This window comes from Myodes glareolus, chromosome 7 (genome assembly GCF_982192425.1).
Source record: "Myodes glareolus chromosome 7, mMyoGla1.1, whole genome shotgun sequence".
In the NCBI taxonomy this organism is placed as follows: domain Eukaryota; kingdom Metazoa; phylum Chordata; class Mammalia; order Rodentia; family Cricetidae; genus Myodes; species Myodes glareolus.
This window is the reverse complement of record NC_142032.1, coordinates 98,360,005-98,385,735: the sequence shown is the minus strand read 5'-3', so window position 1 is coordinate 98,385,735 and position 25,731 is coordinate 98,360,005. Positions and strand designations below refer to the sequence as shown.

The 25,731-nt window shown below is 39.2% G+C and overlaps 1 protein-coding gene across 5 annotated transcripts in view; it reads right to left on the bottom strand.

The window, feature by feature from the left end:
* Nucleotides 1-929: 929 nt before the first annotated feature.
* Nucleotides 930-25,731, bottom strand: part of LOC148121532 (interferon-induced very large GTPase 1-like) — a 39,697-nt gene continuing 14,895 nt past the window's right edge. For 2 of the 5 annotated variants that reach the window (XM_087908594.1, XM_087908593.1), the window contains one exon: nt 930-8,616. In XM_087908594.1, coding sequence (XP_087764720.1) covers nt 1,521-8,612 — 7,092 coding nt within the window. In that variant the 5' untranslated portion in view covers nt 8,613-8,616 and the 3' untranslated portion in view covers nt 930-1,520. Of the gene's footprint in view, nt 8,617-10,751; nt 10,815-15,942; nt 15,962-23,086; nt 23,244-25,731 lie in introns of those variants that run through there. The other 3 variants (XM_087908592.1, XM_087908595.1, XM_087908591.1) reach the window with 3 other exon arrangements.

Genomic DNA, 25,731 nt, shown 5'->3' with positions numbered 1-25,731 from the left:
TAAGACAAAAAGAAAATCCCAAAAGATAGCCAACTGAAAGAAAAGTATCTGGAAAAAATACCATTGAGTTTGTTTATTGTTTGTCAAATACTCCTGTGCATAGGACATGTCTTGCAGTGTAGATAATATACCCATAGGATTCCATTGGTTGAAACTGATTTTTCCTTTTCTGTGTATCAATTGCAGATAACTTCTTATTTAGGGGTGGGACCCTGTGTTCACTTCTCCCTTTCAGTGCTGCAACAGTGCCTGGCTCGACTCTATTAAGACCTTGCGTGCATTGCCACAGTCTCCGTAAGTTCGTATGCACATCAGTCCTGTTATGATTGCTCGATACGGTTTTCTTGGAGTTGTATATGACCTCTAACTCTTCCAAATTTTCAGCCTCTTCTACTATAAAGCTACTTAAGACACGAGGATGATTTGATGAAGATATTCCATTTAGGACTGAGTGCTCCAAAGTCTCTCACTCTCTGTATGTTTTCTAACAGTTGGTTTCTGTGTTAATTCTCATTGACTATTAGAAGAAACTTCTCTGATATGGGTTGACCAATGTACTAATGTATTGATATAACAATCATTTTAATGCTTTGTTACTTTAGCAGAATAATAGTAATAAGTTTCCCTAGGTATAAGATTGTCTAATCTGAGGTTCTTGGCTACTTAAGCAGTGTACATATAGGTTTCATCTTATGGGGTGGGTCATAAATCAAATCAGAAAGTGTTCAGTTAATCCCATAATATTTATGCCAGTATTGAATAAGTTTATCTTGCAGGCAGGAAACTATTGTAGGTTTTGGGGTTTGTAGTTGGGCAATACTGTTTTTACATTTCTATATTTTTGATTTGTTCTTTCTTTTTATAAATGAACAGAAAAAAATGCCAAGACAGAAAGTAAGAAAAGAGTAAAACCATTGTCAGAAAAATAGTTCTTGTTTATCTTTCCTTTATTGGATTGGTAATGATCACTGACATCATGGATTTATCCTGATCAAACCTGCTTTACTATCTTGCAGAACAGAAGCTTCTTAATTTGCTCTGCTTTGGGATCCGCATATCTCAAGGAAGATTGTTACATTGAAGTCAGAAAGGGTTTCTTATTATTTGAGAGAGGAGACAATCCACTTAAACACTTTTCCTCAGAGAAGCATTTTGACTGCATTTCCCATCAGTGTATCTAGAAATCTGTGGCAACCAGAAAGGTTACAATATTTGTCTAATAAGATAACTTCCCATGAGTACACTATATGTTTAAAGAAACATTAAGAATATAAACTATGAAATAGACTATTGATAGGATATTGGTCTATTCGTATATTCATATATAGAGTACATTATATCTCAAGCAGGAATAATAAACACAGTGCAAAAATCTTCTTAGTAGAAAATCTTCTAATATGGAAGCAGTAACTTGTTAATGGTTACTTTTTTCTTTTATAAGGTAGAATCTTGAATGTAGGTCCTAAATCGATATTAGGGTCCCTTGGTTAATTTGAAATTTCTGTGGAACTGCTAGTATTCTAATTGTGATTTTTTAAGTCATTGAGTACTTCTTGCTTTGTGATTTTGAACCATGAATCAGGTATTGTTCCTTTTCCAGTAAATGTTTTGCCATGTCTGTTTTCTAGCTCTGTTTGAAAGTGACAGACAAACCATTTCCAGTATGACTGAGTAGATGAGTCTGGAGTGATGCTCCACCTGGCATAGTTTTCTCCTGCTTCTCGATATCTTTTGTATGTGAATTGCATGTCATTTACATAAAAAGGATAATCACTTGCTACTAAACTAGTACAGAATTCAGTGACAAAGTCCTCTGAGTTTTTCCATTTAGCTCCACGTACAGCCTGAGGGCGGTGGAGTGACACACTGTGGTCTCCTTCATGTTCCGGAATGGTGTTGGTACAAATTGCTTTACAAAAAGGACACTGTTTCCAGCAGCCACAGAGCTGGTCAGAGAGAATTTTCTCAATGTCAGGAACCATTTCATCTACGGGCTTACTTGAGCAATTCTCTTCGACTTTCCTCAGTGCAGGATCCAAAGCTGCATTCATGGCTTCTTTGAGAAACTCAGTATCATTAATCTCCAGGTGCTCAATGCTATTCAGGTCTCTTCTTGGAAAGACCAGGTTGCTCCCTAGATGATCACAGAACAAATCCAACCAGCGAGAAGCAGTGCTGCTTTCATCTTTAGTTACTGCTGTGGCATTTTGAACGGCAGAGAGGATGGCATTCTTGATGTCTTCTAAACTTGTTTTTAAAAAAGTCTTTATTTTTTCACCTTCTTTTTCTGAACAATACCTTACAATGTGGTCTTTAATGTATTTCCTAAAATATGGTTCTGGTTGATTTATGTAATTCCAATACATCTCAAAATTTTCTTCTTCTGCCAGAGAAATGAGAATGTGTTTCTCCAGGTTAGCCCTGTTTCCATTGAATGCAGGGCAGGTGGATTTCATGTCCTTAGTTACTTTACGACTCATTTCCCCACATATGGTGGAAGAAACAGCAGGAGTGAGCTTAAGACAAAGGAAGTCAACAAAGGATGTGATGGCAGCAGTACCTTGGCAGCGCATCTTAAAACTCATGAAGAAGTCATCTTTCTTTCTCTTCATATAGTTCACAGGATCGTTTGCAATCTTGAATGCCTCATGCATTTCCTTGAAACTCTTTGATGCCTTCTGGAATAAGCACAGGGATAAGTCAATGGTGTAGTCTCTGGTAAACGTGTAGTCTTCCTCAGGGGGAACAGATTTCACTTCATTTTCTATTATCCTCAGGATTTCATGAAAATCATTCTGACTGTAACCACACTGTTGCTTCCGAATGTTTTTAATTGTTTCATCAAATCTTAAATCAATCTTCTGAGTAACATTTTTAATGGATTCTTTATGAGAGGTTTCTAGATTTGTGGGGATTAAACCATGTTGTTTTTTCATTTGGATATGTTTGTCATAGTTGATTTCAAACATCCCTCCAAAGTCGCTTTTAAGTTTTTCTATAATATTTTTCTCTTTCTTGAAATGCTCCAAAAGGATATTTTCAGAATCCAAATCAATGTTAGGATCTGTCACAAGAGGAACATTCGGAGTCACATTGGAGATCCAATTTGTCCAAAGTTGATTGAATTTCTCATGTAACTCTTCATCACTGAATTCTTTACCCTTCACACTTAAAGCCAACTCTCGGCTCCTCTCTAACAGTTCGTTTTCATATTGTGACACTTGGTTATCTAGTCTTTCTTGGCTTTGTTTAAGACTGAGAAGCTCATTGCCTTTCTTTCTAGTGTCTGAAATAAGTAATTCATTAAGCATTTGTAGCTTCTGTTCAAAATAAGCTTTCCATTGGACCAATGTTTCACTGTCTGGGTCTTCTTCAAAATACTTGTCAAATTCTTTCTTGATGGCTTCATATTTTCTGTGAAGTGGACCCTCTAGTGTATTGGTTGTGATTGTCTTTATTTTTGAATTCTGAATCTGATTGTTCAACTGGTTTTGTAATTCCAGCACATGGCTCCTCAACTCCCAGGTCCAGTGATTATATATAGTCTCCAGTTTGCTCATGGCTATGACTTCCTTGGTGTTTCTGAAATTGAAAATGAAATTCTCACTGACCAGGGCTTTCCACAAATCTTGAACTCGGAATTTTACATCTGAGATTTTCATGATCCTTTTCCTGGATTCCTGCTGGGCAGTCTGAAGAATCACACTCTTCAATTCCTGGACATTGTAGCTATAATAAGGATTAGGAGAGGCCATTGGGGGGTTGCCATCCCAGAGGTGAGCAAAGTAGTAGACATGGTTCTTAACATTAAATTTAATTACATCGCTGAAGCGGGTTATGTTTGAACACTCTTCCACCTCAGCAGCTAATGCTGTCATCTCATCCAGTCTCTGCTCCAGTCTCCTTCGGCCTTCAACTGTTTGATCTTTAGCTGTAACTTCTCCCACGTTTTGATGGACAAAGATGCAACTCGGAGAGATTTTCACTTGTTTCATTCTGAGAAAAGCCTGGACAACTATTTGTAGGACATCCTGCATCTCTGCTGGATTCTCCCCAAAAATATTGATCAAAGTCAAGTTTCCAAGACCAGTAACAAATGTTGCCATCTCATTGTCCCAGTTCTGGGATTTGTTTTTGAGTTCTGGAGCCCGAAGTCCTTCTGTGTCTACAACGAGCACAAAATCAATGTCAAGTTCATCTGTGAATGGCTCTTCAACCTTCAGGAGCTGCATGTAGGCCCCCTTGGTGCACCTGCCTGCACTGGCTGTGAACTGCAGCCCAAACAGGGCATTTAGTAGGGTGGACTTCCCTGAGCTCTGCAGCCCAAGGATAGAGAGAACAAACAACCTTTTGTCTCCAAGTGTCTCTGAGAGCTTGTCCAAAACAGCTGCCACCCACTTTAGAGGCACATATGAAGCATCCCCATCCATCAGCTCAATGGGAAGACCAGCAATCATCAGGTCTGCAGCAATCTGGGGGAGGCAGAGAAAAAGGCTATCTCTAGGGGAGGAAGTATCTTCCAGAGCTTCATAGATCTGGGCAACTTCTCTGAGAAGGTGCTCAATGCCAAATGTACAGTCATAAATCTCCATGGTGATGGCTTCTATCTGATTCTGCTGATCAATCAAGAAGTTGCTTTCATGCTTTCTATGTCCTTCTGTTTGTTCCAATGACCACAAAAACCTTTGTTTCTCCTGCAATTTTTCTAAATGTTCTTTAGTTAAGTTATGTAAAAGCAGACTCAACCAGGTCAAGATGTACTCTTTGGAAGGAGTTTCTGCCTTTTCTTGAAGAGTTTTAAGGAAAGAGCCCATGATATCATTGAGAGGAAAGGCCTTTTCTAATTGTTGAAGGCGTATTTTTTGTTTTTCTCCCTCAATATCACTTTTATGTTGTTCAATACTTCGATTTCCTTTTTCTGTCAGATGATAGAGTTCTTTGTCCTTCTTACACCAAATGTGCCAGAGTTTTCCCTGAAGTGGTAGTAAGTTTTCTTTTATCTTTGATAATGTCTGTTTTGCTAGTAGGGCCATTATAATCTCAGCCTTTTCTTTAGCCTTCCTGCAGTCTTTCTGGTCTTCATCAACCAGGAATCCTTGTTTTCGAGCCATCTGTGAACAATCTTCTAAGCTCAAAGAGGTATTAGAGTGTTTTAATAAATGTTTTATGGCATTTGTGATTTCTTCGGTTAATTCTGCCTCATTTCTATCCCTTATACCAATTCTTACTCTTCTACCAGAATTATTAACCAAGACATTTTTTTTATCATCCAACAAGCACAATAGAGGTGTTGAAGACTGACTCAAGTGTCTCACAATATTCTGGTTTTCTTTATTGCCATCAGAAGATGACATGAGGACCACAATGACAGAAGAGATTTCCTGCAGGAAGCTGAGTTGTTGTCTATGTTCTTTGGCATCTCCATGAAGATTGGTGAAGGCCACACACTTATCAAATGTGTCCTCATTTTGACCCCCAGGACAGAACCAGGAGATCTCCACCACTCCCTCCATGAGAAGACAATATTTGCTGCTTCCTCTACAGTGCCTGTGAAAAAATACATCATGTTTACGTTTATAGAGGAGAGAGTTCATGATCTGAGATTTGGAAGCAGAGAAGCCTTTTCCAACTCTAATGAAGGACACAATGGGGGTAGAGACACAGCACATCTGTTGATTCCTGTGACTGTAGCTCTTGTCCAGTGATTTACTTGACTCTTGCCAACTTCTTCTGATTTGTCTGAGAGACCAAAGAGAGAATTCCATCTGAGAAGTGTTGGGATTTGGCACCACAAGGGGGAGTGCAAATTGACAAATTGAAAGTTTGGACAAAATGTATTGCCTGGAAAGATCATCTGCACAGTGAAAAACGGCCATCTGGATGTCCATTGGGTGAATGCGTGGCTGGGACTCTGTGTTGAGAGGATCAGTAGGTTCATCTCTGTCATCAGACAACTCTTCGAATGGATCAAAAGTATCAATTTCTTCATAACAGGGACCAATTAAATTATCAGGTTCATCATTTTCAGCCTTTGTGAGGACCAGATTTCTGAACCCACAGTCTAGCATCAGTAGCTTTTGCAGGAAATAGAAGGGAAGTTGCTGTTCAGATGCTGGTTGGGAGTTGTGTACAGAAGTCTTGTAGATCAGATGGAAGTCAGATTTGCTCATCATTTTTGGGTAGTGATGTTCTAGGCCTAAGCGTTGTAGTAAGCCTAAGAAAGGTCCTTTGTCTATCATTTCCTCTTTGCTGTTTTCATTCTGTTGCTTGTTACAAGTCTCGTTGTTTTCATGGTTGAGCAATTGCATCTCATCCATCCTCAAAGGAGTGATGTCGTGTTTATAATTCCGGTCAGTGTGTAATCTCGGGTCAGTCTCCTGATTCTTGGAATCATGATCTGTTCCAGATTTTGTGAGGACATTTGGAACTTTTGGAGACAATATCTGCTCTATATGCTTCCTTGTAAATGCTAAGAATTCTCTTTTCTCTTCTAGAGAAATGGCTGTGTTTCCAACTGTGCTTGTCAGAGATTTGAGCACAAGGAATGCCTGTGCCCAGTCTGGGCAGATTGTTTTGAGCTCCTGATATATGTGTAGGGCAGTTTGTATTTCATCTAGGAGGAAGTTTAACTCAGCACATCCCAGGAAAGCCTGGAAACCACCACTTTCCAGCACATTGCCTAAACCAGCTGCAATAGAGATTAGTAGCAACTGCAGGTCAGGCTGATCTTCTTCTCTAAGGTAGTTCAAGAACATACCAAACAATGTGGTGACTTCACATGTGGCTTTTCTTTGAGCTTCTTTCACTGCTTGTGGAGATTTCTTTTTCATACTCCCTTCTAGGCTTTTTTGTATTTCCTTTAAGGACTGAAGAAATTCAGAAAATGAGGTGATTTTTTCTTGTTGTCCCTCTGATTCTAACTGGTGTATCCACTCCATGCTAGATGGGGCCTTCAGAAAGTTCGTAAATTTGTACACACAACCATCTATCACTTCCTTAAGTTTCTCATCACCATCATAACCTGCTTGGAATTTAATATTCTTTTGTAAAAGTCTAGTTTCTTGAATTATACTGAAAAATTCTTCATCCTGGATCTGAGTAGGAAGGCCAGACAGCACAGAATAGTTTTCTTTCAGGCATTTAGCCACTTGAAAGGGGTCCTTAAAATCACTTTTGTGACTTCTGAGGATGATGCTCCAAACAGGCACCAGCCTAATTCCCTTATCAATAACAGACCATGTTTTGTTGTTGGCAAGTAGACCAGCTGTCCACTGGAAAATTCCATTTGCTTCTGATGGTCCACCTATCTTGGACTCAGAAAATTGGACGTTGATTTGGAGCTGTTGATTAGGTGTATTCTGGCATGATCTTACATAACGTGATTCTGTCATTTTAATCCTTGCCTCAACTTCACCTTCAGAGCCACTGGAGCTCTCTGTTATGTAACAATCTAAAGCCTCTTCTGTCTGCTTCTTCACACAACCCAGCTGGTCACTTCTGAACCCTTCTGAAATGGCCTTCCAGTAGAATATTCCCCCAAGATGCAGAGGGCCTTGATTAGCATGAGAACCAAATCTGTTGAAGAAGTTTTCAGTACTATTTCTCAGTAATAAGTATCTGTCTGGTCCATCAGTGTGTTCCAGTTGTTCCTCAATGATTTTCAGTTCATTGAGAGCAGCCTCAGAGAGCTGGAGCTGATGACTTCGAAAGTGGCAGGAGGCCAGGGGCACGTAGCTGTACTTGACTGAAGAGAAATAAGAGTGCTCTGAATTTGATTGCTGTGTGTCCTTAGATTCAGATTGTTTGCTTTGATCTTTACCACATTCTTGACTAAATTCCAAGTGTTCACCCTTGGCTGATATCATTGTTCTAAATCCCAGTTTCTCCACTCTTTCAGGGAACAGAGATTCTGCTTGAGAAGACATGAATTCTTTTGTGTCCATCATTTTTCCTTGCTCAGGTCCAAAGAGAAAGAATTCGCTGGGGACCCTGAGTAGCTCCTCTCTCTTTGCTAATTGGTCCTTTCCATTGCTTGTCTTATAAATTCCCTGCAGAGCCAGCCCTCCAGATGCCCATTTTACCAGATCTCTATCTGGGAGGTTTCCACTGTAGGAAAGATTTTGCTCCATGTCTTTGAGATGTCTTTCCATTGTTTCAGTGACATCTTTTAGGGGTACTTCCAGCCTTGGCCAGCACTCTTCAGGGATCTCCATTGCTTGTCTCAGCTCTGCTTCTTTTTTCTTAACTTCTTCCTCTTCTCTGTGCTTCCCTTCTGACTCTAAGGCCCTCAGTTCCTGCAGTGCCTGTCCTGCCTGCTGCTGTCTGCTCTCTATCATCTCCCCTGAAGTCTTCTGGAACTCTGCAACATTGTTTGGCTGTGAGAGCTCAAGCAGCTTCTCCAGGGCCTCTTCTTCCCATGTGTGCTGTGTCTGGGACTTCAGCTTCTGGAAGTCTTTTTCTTCTAAGTATAGTAAGTCCAGGGCACAGGTCACACCCAGGTCTTCCCGAAGCTTATGCAACCAGGAGTCAACAGACAACCCCACTTCTGTCAGCATCTCCTGGAGATCTAGCTGCCTTCTGCTTCTGGACTGAACACGCTTTGTTGTTGCCATGGCTCTGTGAAGAACAGATACTTATTTAGTACGTGTCCAAATGTAAGATATCTGATTCATATGACCCAAATTTAAGTGTTTTTAGGAGGCTAGTCTTGAAGGCTTCTCAAGCTTTCTTCTAATTGTCTAATTTATGTTAACTTAAAACTTCTGTCCTGTCATTTTCTGTTTACTGTAAATAATTTGTATGTCTGGCTGCCATTAAGAGGTTCAATCTAACTGACTGGCTTCAAGTATTATTTCCTTCTACATTGACTCAAGCCAGAACCACTAATGGTTAAATTTGAAAACATTATTAGGTGACAACCAACATTTTATTTGACAAAAATTAATTTCCTTATGCTGATTAAGATTTTTATTTGTTTCTATGAAAACTATGTTGACTGTTTCAATTTATATTTTCCTCAATACAAATCAAATTATGCAATATTGTGTTGGTCTCTAATCATTATAAATGAATTTCTGTTTTATGCTTGCCACTAGCTTCTAACATTTCCTTCTGCCCTAGGATATTGTTTTAAAATATTTCTATTGATGTGATAAAACACCATGATCACGGCAACTTAGAAAATATGTCTAATTTGGGGCTTGTGAGGTCACATGGTTAGAGTCTATCACCGTCATGGCCAGGAGGATGATAGTAGTCAGGAAGGCATGGTTCTGGAATGGTAGATGAGAGCTCTTGTCTTAAGACAAAACCACAATAAAGAGAGAGGAATAGGAAATGGAAATGGCTGTGGTCTTTTGAATCCTCAAATCTCATACCTAGTGACAAACCTTCTCCAACAAGTCCACAATTGCCAATTCTTCTCAAGAATTTCCACCGCTGTGGAACAAACATTCAAATATGACCCTATGGGTATCATTTTCATTTAAACCACTGTATTCTACTTTCAGCCCCCAATAAATGTATAATGCAAAATGCATTTCATCTAATTTCAAATGGTCTCATCATCTTTAATTCTCAACACTCTTTAAAAATTCAAGTTCAAAAGACTCTTCTGAGACTAAAGATAATTTCTGAATTGTAACTCTTTAAAAATCACAAAGCAAATCACATGTTTCCAACTTTTAAGGGCAAAGAATATAAATACCATAAAATTCTGTTAATTGCACCCCAAAATACAATTTAATTTAACATAAGGTGTTGTACATGACCATTATTCTACCAGATGTCAAAAAGGGAGGCTCAGTCTGTGGACTATTCCAATGGGGTTTCTTTGAGTTAATTCGATGCTGTCTCTGTGGTTTCAAGTCTCCCTCCTACTTCACAAAGCATCTACATTTTCCTCATCTCTTCAGCTAGAATAACTGTTTTGGAGTATAATGAGAATCTTTTACTTTTATAGAGGCCATAATTTCACAAGTTCCTTCATTAAATATGGAAAATACAGTGAATGCTATCTTGTTTCTATATTCTCCAGAAGTTATTGGAATTTACAGAGATTCAATTCCACAAAATTACTTGCTAAAAGACCATATAGAAATTTTTATAGAAGATAGACACTGAACAGGAAGGCAGCATCCTCTGCCCTTAGCAGACAGGCAGGTCTGGGTGTGGGTGAAGTCCAGGTTCAGGGATCTTTAGTAACTTTATCTAATGGTTTGTGATGTCAGATATTTCCCCTTGGATGCTGGTTCTTTCCTGGGTGGAGTCACCTGTTTCAGAGCACTGCTTTGTCAGGTTCTATCTGCCCTTTTTGTGACCTTGATATGCATATTATCATTGTCTTTGTCTGTGGAATTTGCTAACTATGTAAAAACTAGAAACCTCGTGGAGACACTCCTTGTTCTTTTGGCTACTTCTTCACACAACGGAATAAAGAGCATGTAGTGGTAACATATAGGAGTTGATTTATTATGTTTACCCTCAGATCTAATCATCCAGGTTTTGCCTGCCACAGTGAATCTTTCTGGAGCCTGAGAGGGTTAATGGGATTAACCCAAAAATAAACCTTGATATTAATATAAAAATATTCACTGGGAAACTAAAAGATTGAATGAATGCCAAGATAGAATGACAAAGCTTGAACACAAGTTAGGTTTGAAAGGTTGGAGCGTAACTCAACATATTACAGGGCACCTCTGACAAACACATATCCAACACTGTATCAATGAGGACAAATTAATAGTACTTACTTTAAAATCAGGATTGAGACAAGGAAGTCCATTTTATGACCTAGTAATCTTACAGTCCTTAAGGTCCTAGGTAGATTAACTAGGCATCAGAAATAAATAAAGGTGAACAAATAAGGAAGGGAAAAAAAATCCAAGTATCACCATCTGAAGATGATGTGATCCTATACATTAGATACTCTAAAGCCTCCATCATAAAACTGTTATAATTGACAAATACTTTCATCACACTATTAGTATACAATATAAATATTAAAAGTATCACAATCTTTTCAAGTACTAATAATGAACTAGAAAAGAAAGAAATTACTAAAAAACTATTTCATTCAAAATAAATGAATGAATGAATAATAAAAATATGGAATAAAATTGTTTTGCTGACATTGGGACCCTACTTCTCACACCGGCTCATCTTAATACACAGAGATTCTGGATATGAGATGTTTTATTGATATCCATTGGAGACTTGCCCTTTTCTGAACAGAAATGGAGGAGGAGTGGAGTGGGACTGGAAAGAGAAGAGGGAGAAGGAAGGGAGTAGGAGGAGAAGAGGGAAGGGAAACTATAGCTGGGTTGTAAAATGAATAAATAAATTAACAAAACCCAAAATATAGAATATATATATATATATATATATATATATATATACTTTATGGTTTATTCTGTCAAAATAATTAAATTGTTTTCTGGAAAATGGATGAAGAAAGAAATTATATTAAATATAATATACCAGGCTGTGAAAACGCAGCATTTGATTTTCAATGGAGTTTTCATGTTACATAAATAGATGAGATCCTTCATACATAAATATATAGCTTATATGATGATAAATCAGAAGCAGACTGTGTGAATGACCTAGAGAGATGGTTCAGAGGTTAAGAGTACTTGTTCTAGCAGAAGACCTGCTCTTGGCTCCTAGTAACCACATGGCAGCATACATTTATCTGTAATGACAGTTTTAGAGGACCATGTGCCTTCTGGCCTCCACAACCACCAGGCATGCATGTTGTGAACAAGCATACATGCTGGCAAAACATGGGTGCACATAACTAGCAATAAATAAACTTAGAAAAACTATGTTGAGAATGAATGGGACAAAGAGATGGAAGGTGCAAAGGAATATGTTATAGAGAGTAAATATATTAGGCAGGGCCCTGCCATTTTGTAAAGCCATTCTATTAACTTCTTTCTTCTATATTGTTTCTCTTAACTACAACCACATAAGATTTTGGCCCAGGTCTGAGAGACAGACTCCCTGCAACCATTAGACAGCCTGACTGTATGCATTCACTATGGACTGGTAATCAATCACTGGCCTAGAACATACTTCAACCTCTAAAGTGTATGAGAAGGGAGCTTCTTTTTGTCTTGTCTGTCTGATATTGACTTAGCATCTTTGCTGTACTGTCTGCTGTCTGTCTATGGAAGTAGTGTCTTTTCTAATAAATATAAAAAAACAGAGTCCTTTGAACTCCTAATATGAAACCTTTTGAATATGGGTAAACTACGTAATATACTTGAATTGAAATATCTTTATGAGATTTATTACCAGCTATAATATATATGTGTGAATTTTACGAAATTATTAATGGGCCATGACAGCATTTTAAGAGTAGGGAGACACAACACAGTGACATAAATGGGTGAAAGATAGTAACAGAACACGTCTGTGGGAAAAGTGTGATGGTAGAGGAGGGAATGTATGGATGGATAACTAAATTGAAGACCCTTCAAAAAGGTCACTAAGAAACATACTACTGTAGATGCTTTTTAAGAATATATATGTACACCTATTTAAAAGCATTGAAATTTTATTTATTATATAAATGTGCACATATTCTACTAGACACCATAGGCTGACAAATAAAAACATGATAGAAAATACAGTATTATCCGTCTTGGATTTGTTGGCTAGTGGGGACCTACAGACATAAAAACATAGCAAACTATGGTCAATGTTCTTTCCTCTATTCTAGAATTTGTTGTTAAGAACTCATTTCTGAAGACACTCCATATTGAATCTTAGAATATGAATAGATGAAGCCAGTACTTCCTTGGGAATTTCATCCCTACTTGTTAACTTTCAGAGTACTGAAAGGTACCAAGCATGCTACTTGAGGGGAAAGTCTGACCAGAATGGCTTCAAGGACTGACCTATTTAGGATGATCAGGGAATGAAAAAAGCACAGCCACATAGCAGAAAGTTTGAGATCATTCGAGTATTACTCACTGTTGGAAGGTGTTTGGATTAAGCCTTCACCCCTGTCCCTGGCATCCATATACCCAGTCTGGAATGTTTGGATGGAAGTCTCATCACCTGGGAGTTGCCTCAGTCCAGACTTCACCCCCAAGAATAATCTGCCAAATAATAACCCCTCCCGAGAGATGATCAAGACCACTCCCACAGGGTATTTAAATAGCAACCCATAGAACAAACATGTGGTTTCCAATCTTCTTTCCTGTCTTCTTGCTGCGGAGCTGGAATGTCACTGGGAGTGCTAGTATCCATTAAACCTGTGCATTTTCTAATTCAGTTTGATTTGTTCTGATTCAGATGATTGCATCAGCAGACAAGTTTATAGGCTGTAAAAACGTCTCATCTGGATGTCACACTGAGAGGCTGTTTTTCTCACTGGCCCAGGGCCACATATTGGAAAAAACACCCTCCCTCGCACCTGCTCTCTGCAGGCTAAGATTGGCGTCATCTGCCTGAGTTCCAATTTCCAGTCATTGCCTTTATAGGCCGAGGGCTTCGTATGATTTTGGCTTTTCTGCAAAGACGGGGCTGTGCCAGACCCCAGACCTGACCAGGACAAGGACCTTCTTTGTCTCCATGGGGTAACTTCATCAGGAGAGATCCTTTTAAGGAATTTCTCTGGTTTTTTGACCCAAAAGTATACCACAGTGGACACTTTGCATTAGGCTTTGGGTTTGGCATAGGCTTGTGAGATTGGCACCTGTAATTTGAAGCCAGATTCTCAAATGCCCTTGAGCTGTTTTTTACAAAATCTTTCCCAATTGGAACTGTCTGATATCATCTGTCCCCACTGGCTAAATCTCTATGTGGTTTAAGATCTGGCCTCAATATGACCTTGATAATGGGACACAGTGTCCACCTGGAGGGAACAATTGAATTTTCCATCCTCCGTGACCTTGAAAATTTTTTCCAACTTGGGAATAAGTGGACAGAGCTCTCACATGTCCTTCGTTTCTGAGCACTGCACTCCCATTCTTCCCTCAGTAGCCAGTGTCTTACAGCACTGACTTTGGTCACCACGGCCACACCACCTCTAGATTCCCGACTGTCTGGGAATTGAGACCCTGAATGTTCTACCATGACCATGCTACCAGAGACACTGGCCCTTCTCCCACACCCTCAAACCCTGACTACCCAACCACCTCCTATGAGGCAACATTCTTCACAATCCTTCCCCTATCCACTCCTTCCCATTTCCTCCCTAGCCAAAGAGAAAGTTGAAAGCCAACTTCCTCCTCCTTACTCTCCTTGCTCCCCTCCTCTTCCTCCTACTGCCTTTCCCTACCCTACCATGTCACAACCCACCTCTTGGATCCCTTCTACACATTTGCCTAACCCTTCCCTGTCTCTTCTCATACCAGGTTTCACCAAACCCCTGCCCTTCTCTGCCCTCTCTGAGATGTAGCAGGAGCTGATGGAATTGTTAGAGTCCACGTTCCCTTCTTTATTCAGGAACTCACACAATTAGAAAAGCAGTTGGGTCCCTTCTCTGCTATTCCTTCTGTTTATATCAAGGAGATTTACTATCAATTTAACTTGGCATGATCTCTATGTCATCCAGGTCTCTACTCTCACTCCTGAAGAGCAAAGTGGGTTCAGGCAGCAGCTAGAGAGTACACAGACCAGACCCACCTTGTGGACAGTACAGTCCCTGTGGGGGACTTATCTGTGCCAGCTACAGAACCATACTGGGATTATCAATCATGGTCTGCTGCCTCCTTCAGGGTATGGAGATGATCTAGTAAAAAGTTGTTAACTTCGACAATCTCTGAGAGATCACACAGCAAGCTGATGAAAATCTGGCCATGTTTTAAAACAATAAAAGAGACCACGGTTCAATACACTTGACTAGACCCAGCCTCCCAGCAGGAGCCACGGTCCTGGCTACCCATTTCATTTCTCTGTCAGCATCAGGTATTAGAAAGAAATTTTATAAGGCTGAGAAAGGTCCTCAAACTCCCCTACAGGAATTGGTGAAAATGACATTTAAAGTTTTTAATGCCCGAAAAGAGGCAGCTGAGCCTTCCTGAGAGACAAGGCTGCTATAGGCTGCTATGCTCCATGCCCAGGTCTTAGCAGTTGCCTGGAGGTCACCGGGATCCTTAGAAGGAGGACAAGGGAAGTCAACCATGAACAAGGCCAGAATTCTTGACAGAGTTCAGCCTAAGTCAACTTCGCTAGTAGCCTGCTACAAATGTAGCCATAATGGTCATTTGGCAAGATATTGTCCAGAGCCTCAGCTGTCTCCAAGGCCATGCCCTATCTGCCAGCAGCCTGGACACTGGGAATCACAATGACCCCATGTGGGCTCATCCTGTATGCCATGCATGGAAGTCCATCCTTACCAACACCTGCTTCCAGGGAAATAACATATGTGGTGGCTCCTAGACCACATCATTCCTTGGTTAGGCATTCAACAGACAATCCAAACAATGGGCCAGCCTTCACTTCCAGAGTCATGGAGCTCGTATCAGAACCTCTCAACATCTCCTGGAAGCTCCACATCCCTAACCACCCATAATCCTTGGGAACGGTGGAGAGGGTCAATGGATTTATCAAAAAACAACTAAAATCAAGCTTTCCATTGACTTGGTTATCTGGGCCTGTCCTCTTTCCCATTGTCCTTATCTGTCTCCTGGTAACTCCACGTTCTCCTATGGTTTAAGACCTTTCAAGCTCCTTTATGGCCTGCCCTTCCTCCTTTATCACCACTTACCAGCCCAAACTCCTCCACTGGCTGGGTCCCTACCCTATCTCTCCCTTCTGAGGTCTGTTCTCCATTCACATGCTGACAGTTGTCTCCCTGCCCCCATACCAATGGACTCAAATGCCTCTGAACTTGCCCCCACTCTCCCCAGCAGACAGAGTACTCCTCAAACAGCTAGTTTGTAGGTCTCCTGAATCACAATGAACAGGGCCGCACAAAGTAATCCTTACCACCATTTTGGCTGCCAAGGTTCTGGGACACCCACGTTGGTACCACCTCTCCAGACTCAAGCTGCAGTCATCCAGGAGGAGGACACTGAGGTAGAAAGTTTCTGTTTACACTGTCAACATTCACACTCAGACCAGAGGAAGAATTTATCATTTCCCTCAGAGCCTCAGAAGCAGAAGCCTGAGTTATTGTTCTGAATTATTGGAGTCTTTGACGTGCTATGTTATGTCAATAACACATTTACTCAGAACTTCATCTGTTGCTCAGGCATTCAGCCAATGCCTTTTTGTTTCTCACAAAAAAATGTTCATCAATCTTACCCATTAGAAAGCTCTGTAAGGTACATTAATGACCAACCTGAAAAACACATACCTTCTGTGGGAATAGTGACCTGAAAATAATAGGAATGGATTGCTTTCTCACCAGATTTACAAACTTTTAAAGATGATACCCAAACCTGGTACCATTAAGTGGGCCTGTGCCTACACATGTCATAGGCCCAATAGGAGAGCCTTGTCTTACTGTCTGCTAAATCTACACAACATTAGTCTGACTCCTAATGACTACACCCATGGATCAGTGGGTATATCAAACCTCATTAGAGAAGTTTCTTTTTGTAGCAAGTTGCAGTTAACAGAGATTCACAACTTGTCATGGCTCAGAGAATAAGAAACTGCAGTTCCCAGCCCTTTTTGGGACATCATTATCATACCTACAATTTAGTAGATTTAGGTATCCTTGCAGGAGATGAGGCAGAAAGATTTAAGAGTCAGAGGTGGTAGATAACTGCAAAGAAACAGTATTTTCTAGATACATTAGTGAAGATGAATATGTGAACTAACAACAATTGTGAGTTGTGAGTTCAATGTACAAGATTTGCACAAATCCAGGTCTAACAAAATCCCAACATTGACAACAGAGTTAGGCACAGCGTCCCACTCCTAGCTGAAAAACTATTGATATCTGAAACCTACTGAGAGACTAAAAGTTAGTTTTCCTCAATGTGTGGCACTTCTAAGTGACTATGCTGCTGTGAATGATCACACACCCAAAACTGCACTTGTTAGATTTGGAAAAATAAAAGAGAAGATGCAGAGTTTAGTCAATAGGGAATAGAGGTGGGTCTATTAAGAGTTGGTAGAAATAGATAAATATGATCAAATCACACTGTATAAAATCATCAAAAATTTTAAATATTTGAAAAACAAAGTATAAATGGAAACACAACTTAAATGTAGAACATAAAGCTCAAATCTCTTAAAAGCTATGATAGGAAAAATCCTAGATTTTCCATGCATGATTATGATGTTTATATAGTAACCAAATGAAATAATGTATTGATTGGTCAGTATTTCAATTCGTATCTAAACTTTCATTCCAAAGGGACATGCTAGGGACTTAGTATCCATTTGGTGCTCCTTCTGGGTGACAACATAAACCTTAGGAGGCACTGCCTAGTTGGATGAAGTAGGTTATACTGAAGCAAGCCTCTGGATGGTGTATTCTGCTTTTTGCCTATTTGTCAGTCTATGTATTTTGTTTATAATGAGGTGATTATCCTTGCTCTGTTCCACATTTGCACTGCAGTGATATGCTTTATCACAGAACCATGATAAGGGAATGAGCTGATCATGGACTAAATTCTCAGAAACTCTCAGCAAAGTCTTTCTCCTTTAAGTTGACTTACAGAGATTTAGTCACAGTAACAGAAAACTGACTAGCACCATGCAACTCCACTGAAGTAAAAATTTATACTCTGTTGAAAGACAAAATGAAAGAAGCAAGAAGTTAATATTTGGGTTATGATGTAGCTACAAGCCTGTGGTGACCAGTGAGTGGAAGGTGGTGGTTTGAGTAAGAATGCCTCCCTATAGGTTCATGTATTTGAAGGTTTAGTCCCAGCAATTGGCACTATTTGAAAGGAACAGGGGATGTCGTCTTGTGTACTAAGTATATCACTAAGGGTGGACTTTGAGGTTTCAAAACTCAAGGCAGGCCCAATAGCTCTCTCTTCTTGCTGCCTTTAGGATTTGGATGTACAATTCTCAGCTATCATGCTTGCCTGCGTGTCAACATTTTTGCTGCCGTGAAGATAATGCACTAAACTTCCAAAACTGTAAGCAAGCCCCAGTTGAATGTTTTCTTTTATAAGAGGTTCCAAGGTCATGGTGTCTCTTCACAGCAATAGAATTCTGTTTAAGACAGCAGTTGGTACCAGGAATAGAATATTGCTGTGACACGCCTTATCATGCTGCTTGTTGGCAGAATGCAGATGTTGGGACTTTTGATTAGGGAAGCAATGATTGCTTCAAGTAGTACTTAATGAGCCATATGAGTGGGAGCATGGAAGTCAGTGGTGGTGAGAGCAATGTAAATTATGGCTCAAGAGATTTCGGAGGAGAAGAATATTAATAAATGGTATAGAGTCTGTTGTGGTGATATTTTGGCAAGCAAAGTGGCTGATTTTTGCCCTTGTCCAAAAAATCTGCCTGAGGGTAACTTGAAAAGTTTGGGATTATTGGTATAGGCAAAGAACATTTCAAGAGAGCCTAGTACTGATTCTTCCTATGGTTACTATCAATCACTTTTATGTAGATTTATGATGAAAAGGAGCAAGCTACATATAGAAAATTATAACATGTATGGTTTGAGGAGAAAAGAAGAGCAGGAAGAATAATGGTGCTAGGTCCATTGCTTAAGAAGATAAAAAGTTTAAAGGAAAGTCAGATGTTAAATGAAATGAAGAGAGTTATGCCCTCAGGACAAGGTCCCATCTAAGTAAATTTAAAATTCTGGAAAGGATTTAAAGACAAACTCAAGAAGTGAAGGAAACCATGGGAAACAGAACTGGTGCAACTGAATTTGAACAAGGGGAAAGTTCCAGCCCTAGCAAGCAGCAGAACTTGGCAGCTTTTTCCAACTCTTTCTGTCTTTAGAATAAATAACACAAGAAAGGACCTACAGAATATACTGCCATGCTAAGGAAAACTGAAGAGGCCATATATGTGTCAGGGGTATCCCTGAATGGAGGCCCAGAGAAGTCATTATGTGAAGCTGTATAGTTGAAACCTGCACATTTTTTAGAGACATAGGATTCCTTCCAAGGAAAGCTGCAGACTTATTGTAGAAAAAGCAAAAGAGAGAAACATGTGTTTCAGTCAACAAAGCTGATAGGACTAGGAAATCTGAAGAATACTTTGACATCAAACACAGAGATGCAGAAATTAAAGTTTGTCCTGCTAGTTTTTGGTTTTGCTTTGGTCTCGTATTTCCTCACTATGCTCTCTTTCCTCCCTTTTGGAATGGTGATGTATATCCTGTGCAATTATATGTTAGAAGCATGTGACTTGTTTTTTTATTTTGATTTTATATGAAATTACATTTAAGAGATTTTTATGAGTCTCAGAAGATTCTTTACCATCTCTCTTTTCATCCTTGCTTCCAACTCTGAACTCATATAGTATAGTATACTTAAAATGCAGCATTCTGTACTTGACACTGAACCTGCTGGAATGGTTTTCACTATGCTCCTTTTCCCAAATTTTGGAATAGTAGTGCATATTGAGCGACACTGTATGTTGGAAGTATGTGGTATTTTTTTTTATTTTGTTTTCACAGGGGTTTAGAGTTAAGTGATTTCCTGGAATCTCAGAAGGGAATTTGTACTTTAAACATTGTTGAAGCTGTGACAGGCTGTGGGGATTTTTGAAGTTTCACTGGATGCATTTTGCATTATGATATGGCTGTAGGCCAATGGGGGCCAGGGAGTGGAATGTGGTAGAACCCATTCCTTATGGAGGAATACCTTGCTCAGCCTAGATTCAGGGAGAAGGGCCTTCACCCTGCATTAAGTGATATGACAGATATTCTTTGTTCCCCATGGAAAGCCTCACTCTCTCTCTAAGGAATGGATGGGGAGTGGGGTGGGGGGAAGGTAAAGGAAGAAAAAGAGGGAGGAAGATGGAACTTGGATTGTTATATAAAATAAAATAAAAAAGAAAGAGAATGTCCACTATGGATTTGAATACTTTGCCACCAGTGTTTCACACAAACTGAGTGCATTAAGTATGCATGGCCTTGTTAGAGGAATTCTGTCACTGGCATGGGATTTGGTCTTACAAAGGCTCAAGCAAGTTCCCTGGCCTCTGTCCTCCTGCTATCTATTGATCCAGATGTAGAATTCTTAGCTATTATGTCTTCCTGCATGCTGGCATATTCCCTGTCATTATGAAAATGTATCAAATCTCTGAAACTGTCAATGTATCAAATAAATAATTTCTGTTATAAGTGTTGCCAGATCATGGTATCTTTGCACAGTAACTGAAGACTAACTGAGACAAAAATTATATGTTTGAAGAAAATATATAATATCTAATAAAGTAGTATCATTCTATATATATGTAACCCTTAAAAACCAATAGCATAAAAATGAACAGCACAGTAAAAAAAACTTGGGCAAAGATTTGATCTAACAAGCTCTTCACCTAGAAGATTTACAGATTATTTATAGCTTTATAAATGATTTTTGACAAAATTTGCTGTTTGAGAAATGAAAATGAATGCAATCACGTTATATTACTATTATTTAATTGATCACTATCTGTATTCCTTGCAATACAAAATACTTGTGAAGAAGTGGAGGAAGTCGTATGAATTCAAATAAGTTTACATCATGAATGAAGATAGTTTAGGTTTTCCAAATGAAATGTTTATCATAGACCGAAGAAATCTTAATCTTTGGCAATTTCACACAAATATTGAAAGCTTAAGTTAACACAAACATCTGAATACAGACTGAAAGGAAACTTTACTCATATTTGCTAAGCAAGACAGAGTTAACCAAGATGTCTATTAAGGGCTTCAGTCTGGAAAGCCATTCCTGAGCTAGCTCATCTGTTTGAATTCCTGTTCACCAGTTGGTGGAGCACTTGTGTAAAAACGTTGACTCTTCACTTTTGTCCACAGTAACTAAAGCAGGATGAGAGCCTGACATCTCTGTCTTCATTCTGTGTTTGGTCTGTATTTGCCTGAGGTACAGAGGTATGTTATTATTCTTAACATTTCCTTTTAAAGTGATGTTAACTCACAGAAAGAGGAAAACCTAAATGGATCAACAATCCATCTCTTAGATGAGATTTTTTTTTACTGGACTTCATTTTCTGTGATGGAAGAACAGATGAACAATGTAACAATTTATGAGACCACCTTGCAATAGTAACTACATTCTAGTAGTTGAGATATTCATGGATACATGATGTACATAACTATTACTAGACTAGGACTGCTTAACTATGCATTCTTTTGACTATCTATGTGAATCTAAAACAATCATACCAATACCCTGAAGATGGATTTAGAGACCACTGGTTCCATTCTTCCAATTATGACCATATAGAGCAAATCAATCTCCTCTCTATTTTTACCATCATACAACTCTTTAACTGTTATACAAGCCGTGATCTTTGTTACTTTTCGATCTCTGAGTTCATATTAAAACCTTTGGTCAGGTTCTTATTGCAGTGAATTATTCATACTGAATGACTCCCTTGTTATATGATTTAAAGTAATAAAATGCCATAAAAATTGTACTTCAGTATAATGCTTAGATGAGACTTGTGTCTTCTCCTTCCCACTTTTATCTCTAGACAGGCCAGACATAACCCATCAAAATTCCAGTTCATTGTCTAATAAAGGATGGCTGAAATTATTTACTCATGCTCATCTGTTAAAGCCAAATATTAACTCTGAGAACTTAGGCTAATTCTCTTTCTCTCACATCTCCTGGATGTTGACTTACCCTTCTCTAGTGACAGGCCACAACTAACAGTCTCTAAGTACTCTCCTGCCCCATATTGGCCTCTTCCTCATCATTTCCGTCCTCCCACAGGAGCAAGATCCTACTCTGGTCAGCAATACGGTTCAGTGAACCCTTACACATGACCTCACAATGTGAACTGAATTTCTGGGATCCACACAATTTCAAAGGAGAGAAAATAGCCCACACAGATGTCTCCTGACCTTCATATGTGTGATATGGCAAATATGATTACACAGCATGCAAAAACTCACAATAACAATAACATGTATACTTAAAAATGGAAAGATTTTTTTCTGCCTGGTTTATGATATTCTTTTCCCCCTGTCGTGTATGTACCTTTTCAATGTTTAAAATAATCCTTTCAAAGAAGTACTCCTACTTTAAGTCTGGTATTTTTGTTGTTGTTGTTCATATTAACCACCAAGTTAGATTTTGCTTTAGAATTTCATTCTCCCAGACTTTTAGCTTGTTTACGGGGCGATAGTTTTAAGAGTATAAAGAAATATGGACTTATGATATCTTTTTTTCTCAAGATGGCAGACATTTCTCTGTGAAACAGTCCTATCTGCCCAGGAACAAGCTCTTGTAGACCAGGCTGGCCTTGAATTCACTGAAACCCACCTGCCTCTGCCTCCCAAGTGCTGGGATTAAAGGTGTGAGCCACCACTACCCGGTTTATGATGTCTTTTTTAATGTTTGCAAGCTTTGTGAATATGATGAAGACATTTGAATAGTTCTCTCTCCTTTCCCCTCCTCCAAATGGCTAGGTTTGACAGTAGGTTTGCCTTATACTGCTTTGCCTTCCATGTCAAGTTATTTCCCCTATCTTTTATTGACCCATAATAATCTCTTTTGCAAGTATGCTAATGTCTAAAGAGGGGCACATGTGTCTTCCCCCTTCACCTCATCTTATTTATGGTCACTTGTGAAAAAGAAATGTGTTCATCTGAAAAGAAAATACAGCTTCTGGGTCCAAAAGGTAAAGGTCTCAGGTCCAATTAAACCTTTTATGAAAACAAGAACCTCCATGATTGAAGACAAAGACTGCTCAGTAATAAGTTTTCTATTTCCCCTTGAATGACATAAAAGTCTTTTCCATCACTACGACTTGAAGATGAAATTGGAGATAGTAAATTCTGTTTTCCTCCTGGTTAACTTAATCCCTCTTTTCAGTGGAACAGTGCTAAACAATGCTTGTGGCTTAAGCATGCCATAATTGTAATGGCTCCCTTATATTTCCCATCATTTTCCATTTTGCATTATCTATTCAATTTATTCTATTTTGTATTTATCTGTCCACCCTGCTTCCTATCTACTCTTCCACTTACTTGTCTCCTTGAGGACATGTGGCTGCTCCAGACAAAAGTGCAGGGAGAGTGTGATCCTTCCTGGAGGAGGCAAGACTGCGGAAGGTCAGTTACAGCACAGCTAGGGTTATTTATCTGGGGGCAGAGGTTGAATTTACTCTCAGCCTAAGACCAATCTATGTCCTCCTTCTTACTGGGAGGAGCTTTGTGTTATTCCTTTTTATATTACTAGGCATGTCATTATGGAGTAGAGTCCAACTTATAAGTAACTAATCTTACATAAAGAAATTAAGAATCCAATTTTATTGACTCTTGAGAGAAGAACAACGAGGTCAGGAAACCCAGATATCTTAGTAGCTTTTAGGAGGAAGGAGATAGATGAGCAAAGAAAAGCAGGCTTTATGAATCAGAAATGAGAAAATCAGGTTGGTGCTGAGGAGATGGTTCAGTGAATAATGTGCTAAGTATGCAAGTGTGATGACCATTGTTCATACACCCAGAATTCACATAAATGTTAGGCAGGCATAATGGGTGTCTAATATCAGCACTAAGGCAACAGAGAGAACTAGAACTAGCTAGCTAGATTTGGTTAGCTCTTGTTTCAGTGAGAAACCATACTTAACAAATTATGTAGAGAGTATTTCAAGACAAGCAATTTCAACAGTAGGACTTTAAAACAGATATGAACACATTTGTATGTTCCCTCTGAAATGATGATGCGCACACACAAGCACACACACACACACACACACACACACACACACACACACACACTGCAGGCAGGCTCATCCTGGAACTGGAGTTTCAGGCACATATAAGCTGCCGGATTTGGTGCTCAAAACTGAAGTCTGGTTTTCTGAAAGAGCGATGTGTTATTTAGGTTTTTCTAAAGGAAGGCAACAAGCAAGGTTTACTACTACAAGTAGTACTTCAATGCTAATCCCATCTCTCAAGCCCCTGCATGAAGTTTTTAAGGAAGGAACAATCATATATGTCTTTGTAATCTTACAATCTTTTGGATGGTTTATATGATGTCTATACCAAAGTTCAGAGATACAAATTAGATGTTTCCCTCTTGTTTATTTTTGAGATTCTAATTTGATATGATTCTCTCTTCTCTTTGCTCCCTCTTAACACTCCATAACTCTATTTCCACTCTCCTTCAAATTCAGTCTCCTTTTCCTAGAATTGTTGTTATATGCACATATGGATTGGCATATATGCACATGTTCTTATATATAAAATCTTGAGTCCATATAATGATATTTGTATGTTTTTTTTTCAGGGCTGATCATTTGCTTGAGCAAAAATAATGTAGTAAAGTTGATTAAAAAGGCTTACAAAAAATTATCAAAAAACAAGCATTAACTAGCCCACTTTAGTTACATAGATAGGTAGCTATTAGCAGTTTTGAACCTGTTCCTTGTGGAATGACTTTAGACACACCTCCAGTTTCCCTGATAACACCAGAAAGTGAAGCTTCATGGTTTCCCCTACTTAGAATTTAAAAGGCCCTTTGAAAGGGTGTATGTAGTAAAGGTTTTTGAGGTCCATTAAGGAAAAGCTATTCTTCATGGTCAAAGAATGAAAATTGAGAACTTCTGGCCATGGGTAGACATTGACCCAAAGAATAGAATAGTGCATAATGTTGTACTCACCCAGAAGAGTTAATCCATCTGGGCCTGCCAACCATTTGTCCAGGAGACTACCTCTCAAGTTAGCAAATTTACCAGAAGTTATGCATAGAAGTTGGGAAGAATTATTCCCTTAGTGAGAAAATAAAGTTATACCTCCTTATTCCTTCTGTGACCATTTAGAAAGTTTACTTATTAAGGAGACTAAGAACCCACAAAAAGAATCCTGTTTCCCCAGTAACACTCTATCAGGAAAAAATTGCCTGCTGCAGTGGTCTTCACCAAAACATTGCTTCCTCCCTTCTGTTCTCTGTCCTATGGTGTTATAAATCTGAGGGAGAGGCACTTGTTGGTGCTTCCTTTCTTCTTTCGCACAATTCTGATCTTAAGGAGGGTGAAGGTGTCTGCCCTGCTCCCATCAGCAGCCACAGGAAGCTTCCCTGAAGACTACTGGACTAGGATCCCATCTGTGAGTGTAGTAGAATATCATTCATAATCTTTTCACTGTTTGTTTTTCCTACTCGTGATTGGTTCTGTCCTAGGTCTTTGGGCTTCCAGCCTCTAGGCAACTTGTTGTGCAGTGTTTGGTTGATATCCCCAGGAGGTCTCTTCTTTTCTGAAGGGAAATGGAGGAGTGAATCTAGGGGGAGAGGAGAGGTGGATAAGGGGAACTGAGAGGGGCTGATGGAGAGAAACTGATGTCTGTAAGTCATATATCAGAAATTAAATAGCAAAAAAAAAGAAGAAAAGAAAAGAAAAAAATTCTAAGGAGGGCAGGCAGAGGTGAGACCTATTTTTAACATCAGTGTTGCCAGGGACATAGGAGAGGGTGCAAAACTGATCACAGGAGTGGAATCTACTCTAAATGACATATAAACCTGCCAATGTCTGACTAACCACCTACCAGTTGCCGGCAGTACTCATGAGCTGTATGGATATTTGAGAATTTCATGATGGTAGGAATAGGAAATGAGCTTGTCTGTCTACTCTGGGTTACTCAAGTGTATGTTCTAATGGTGATGGTTATGTTAG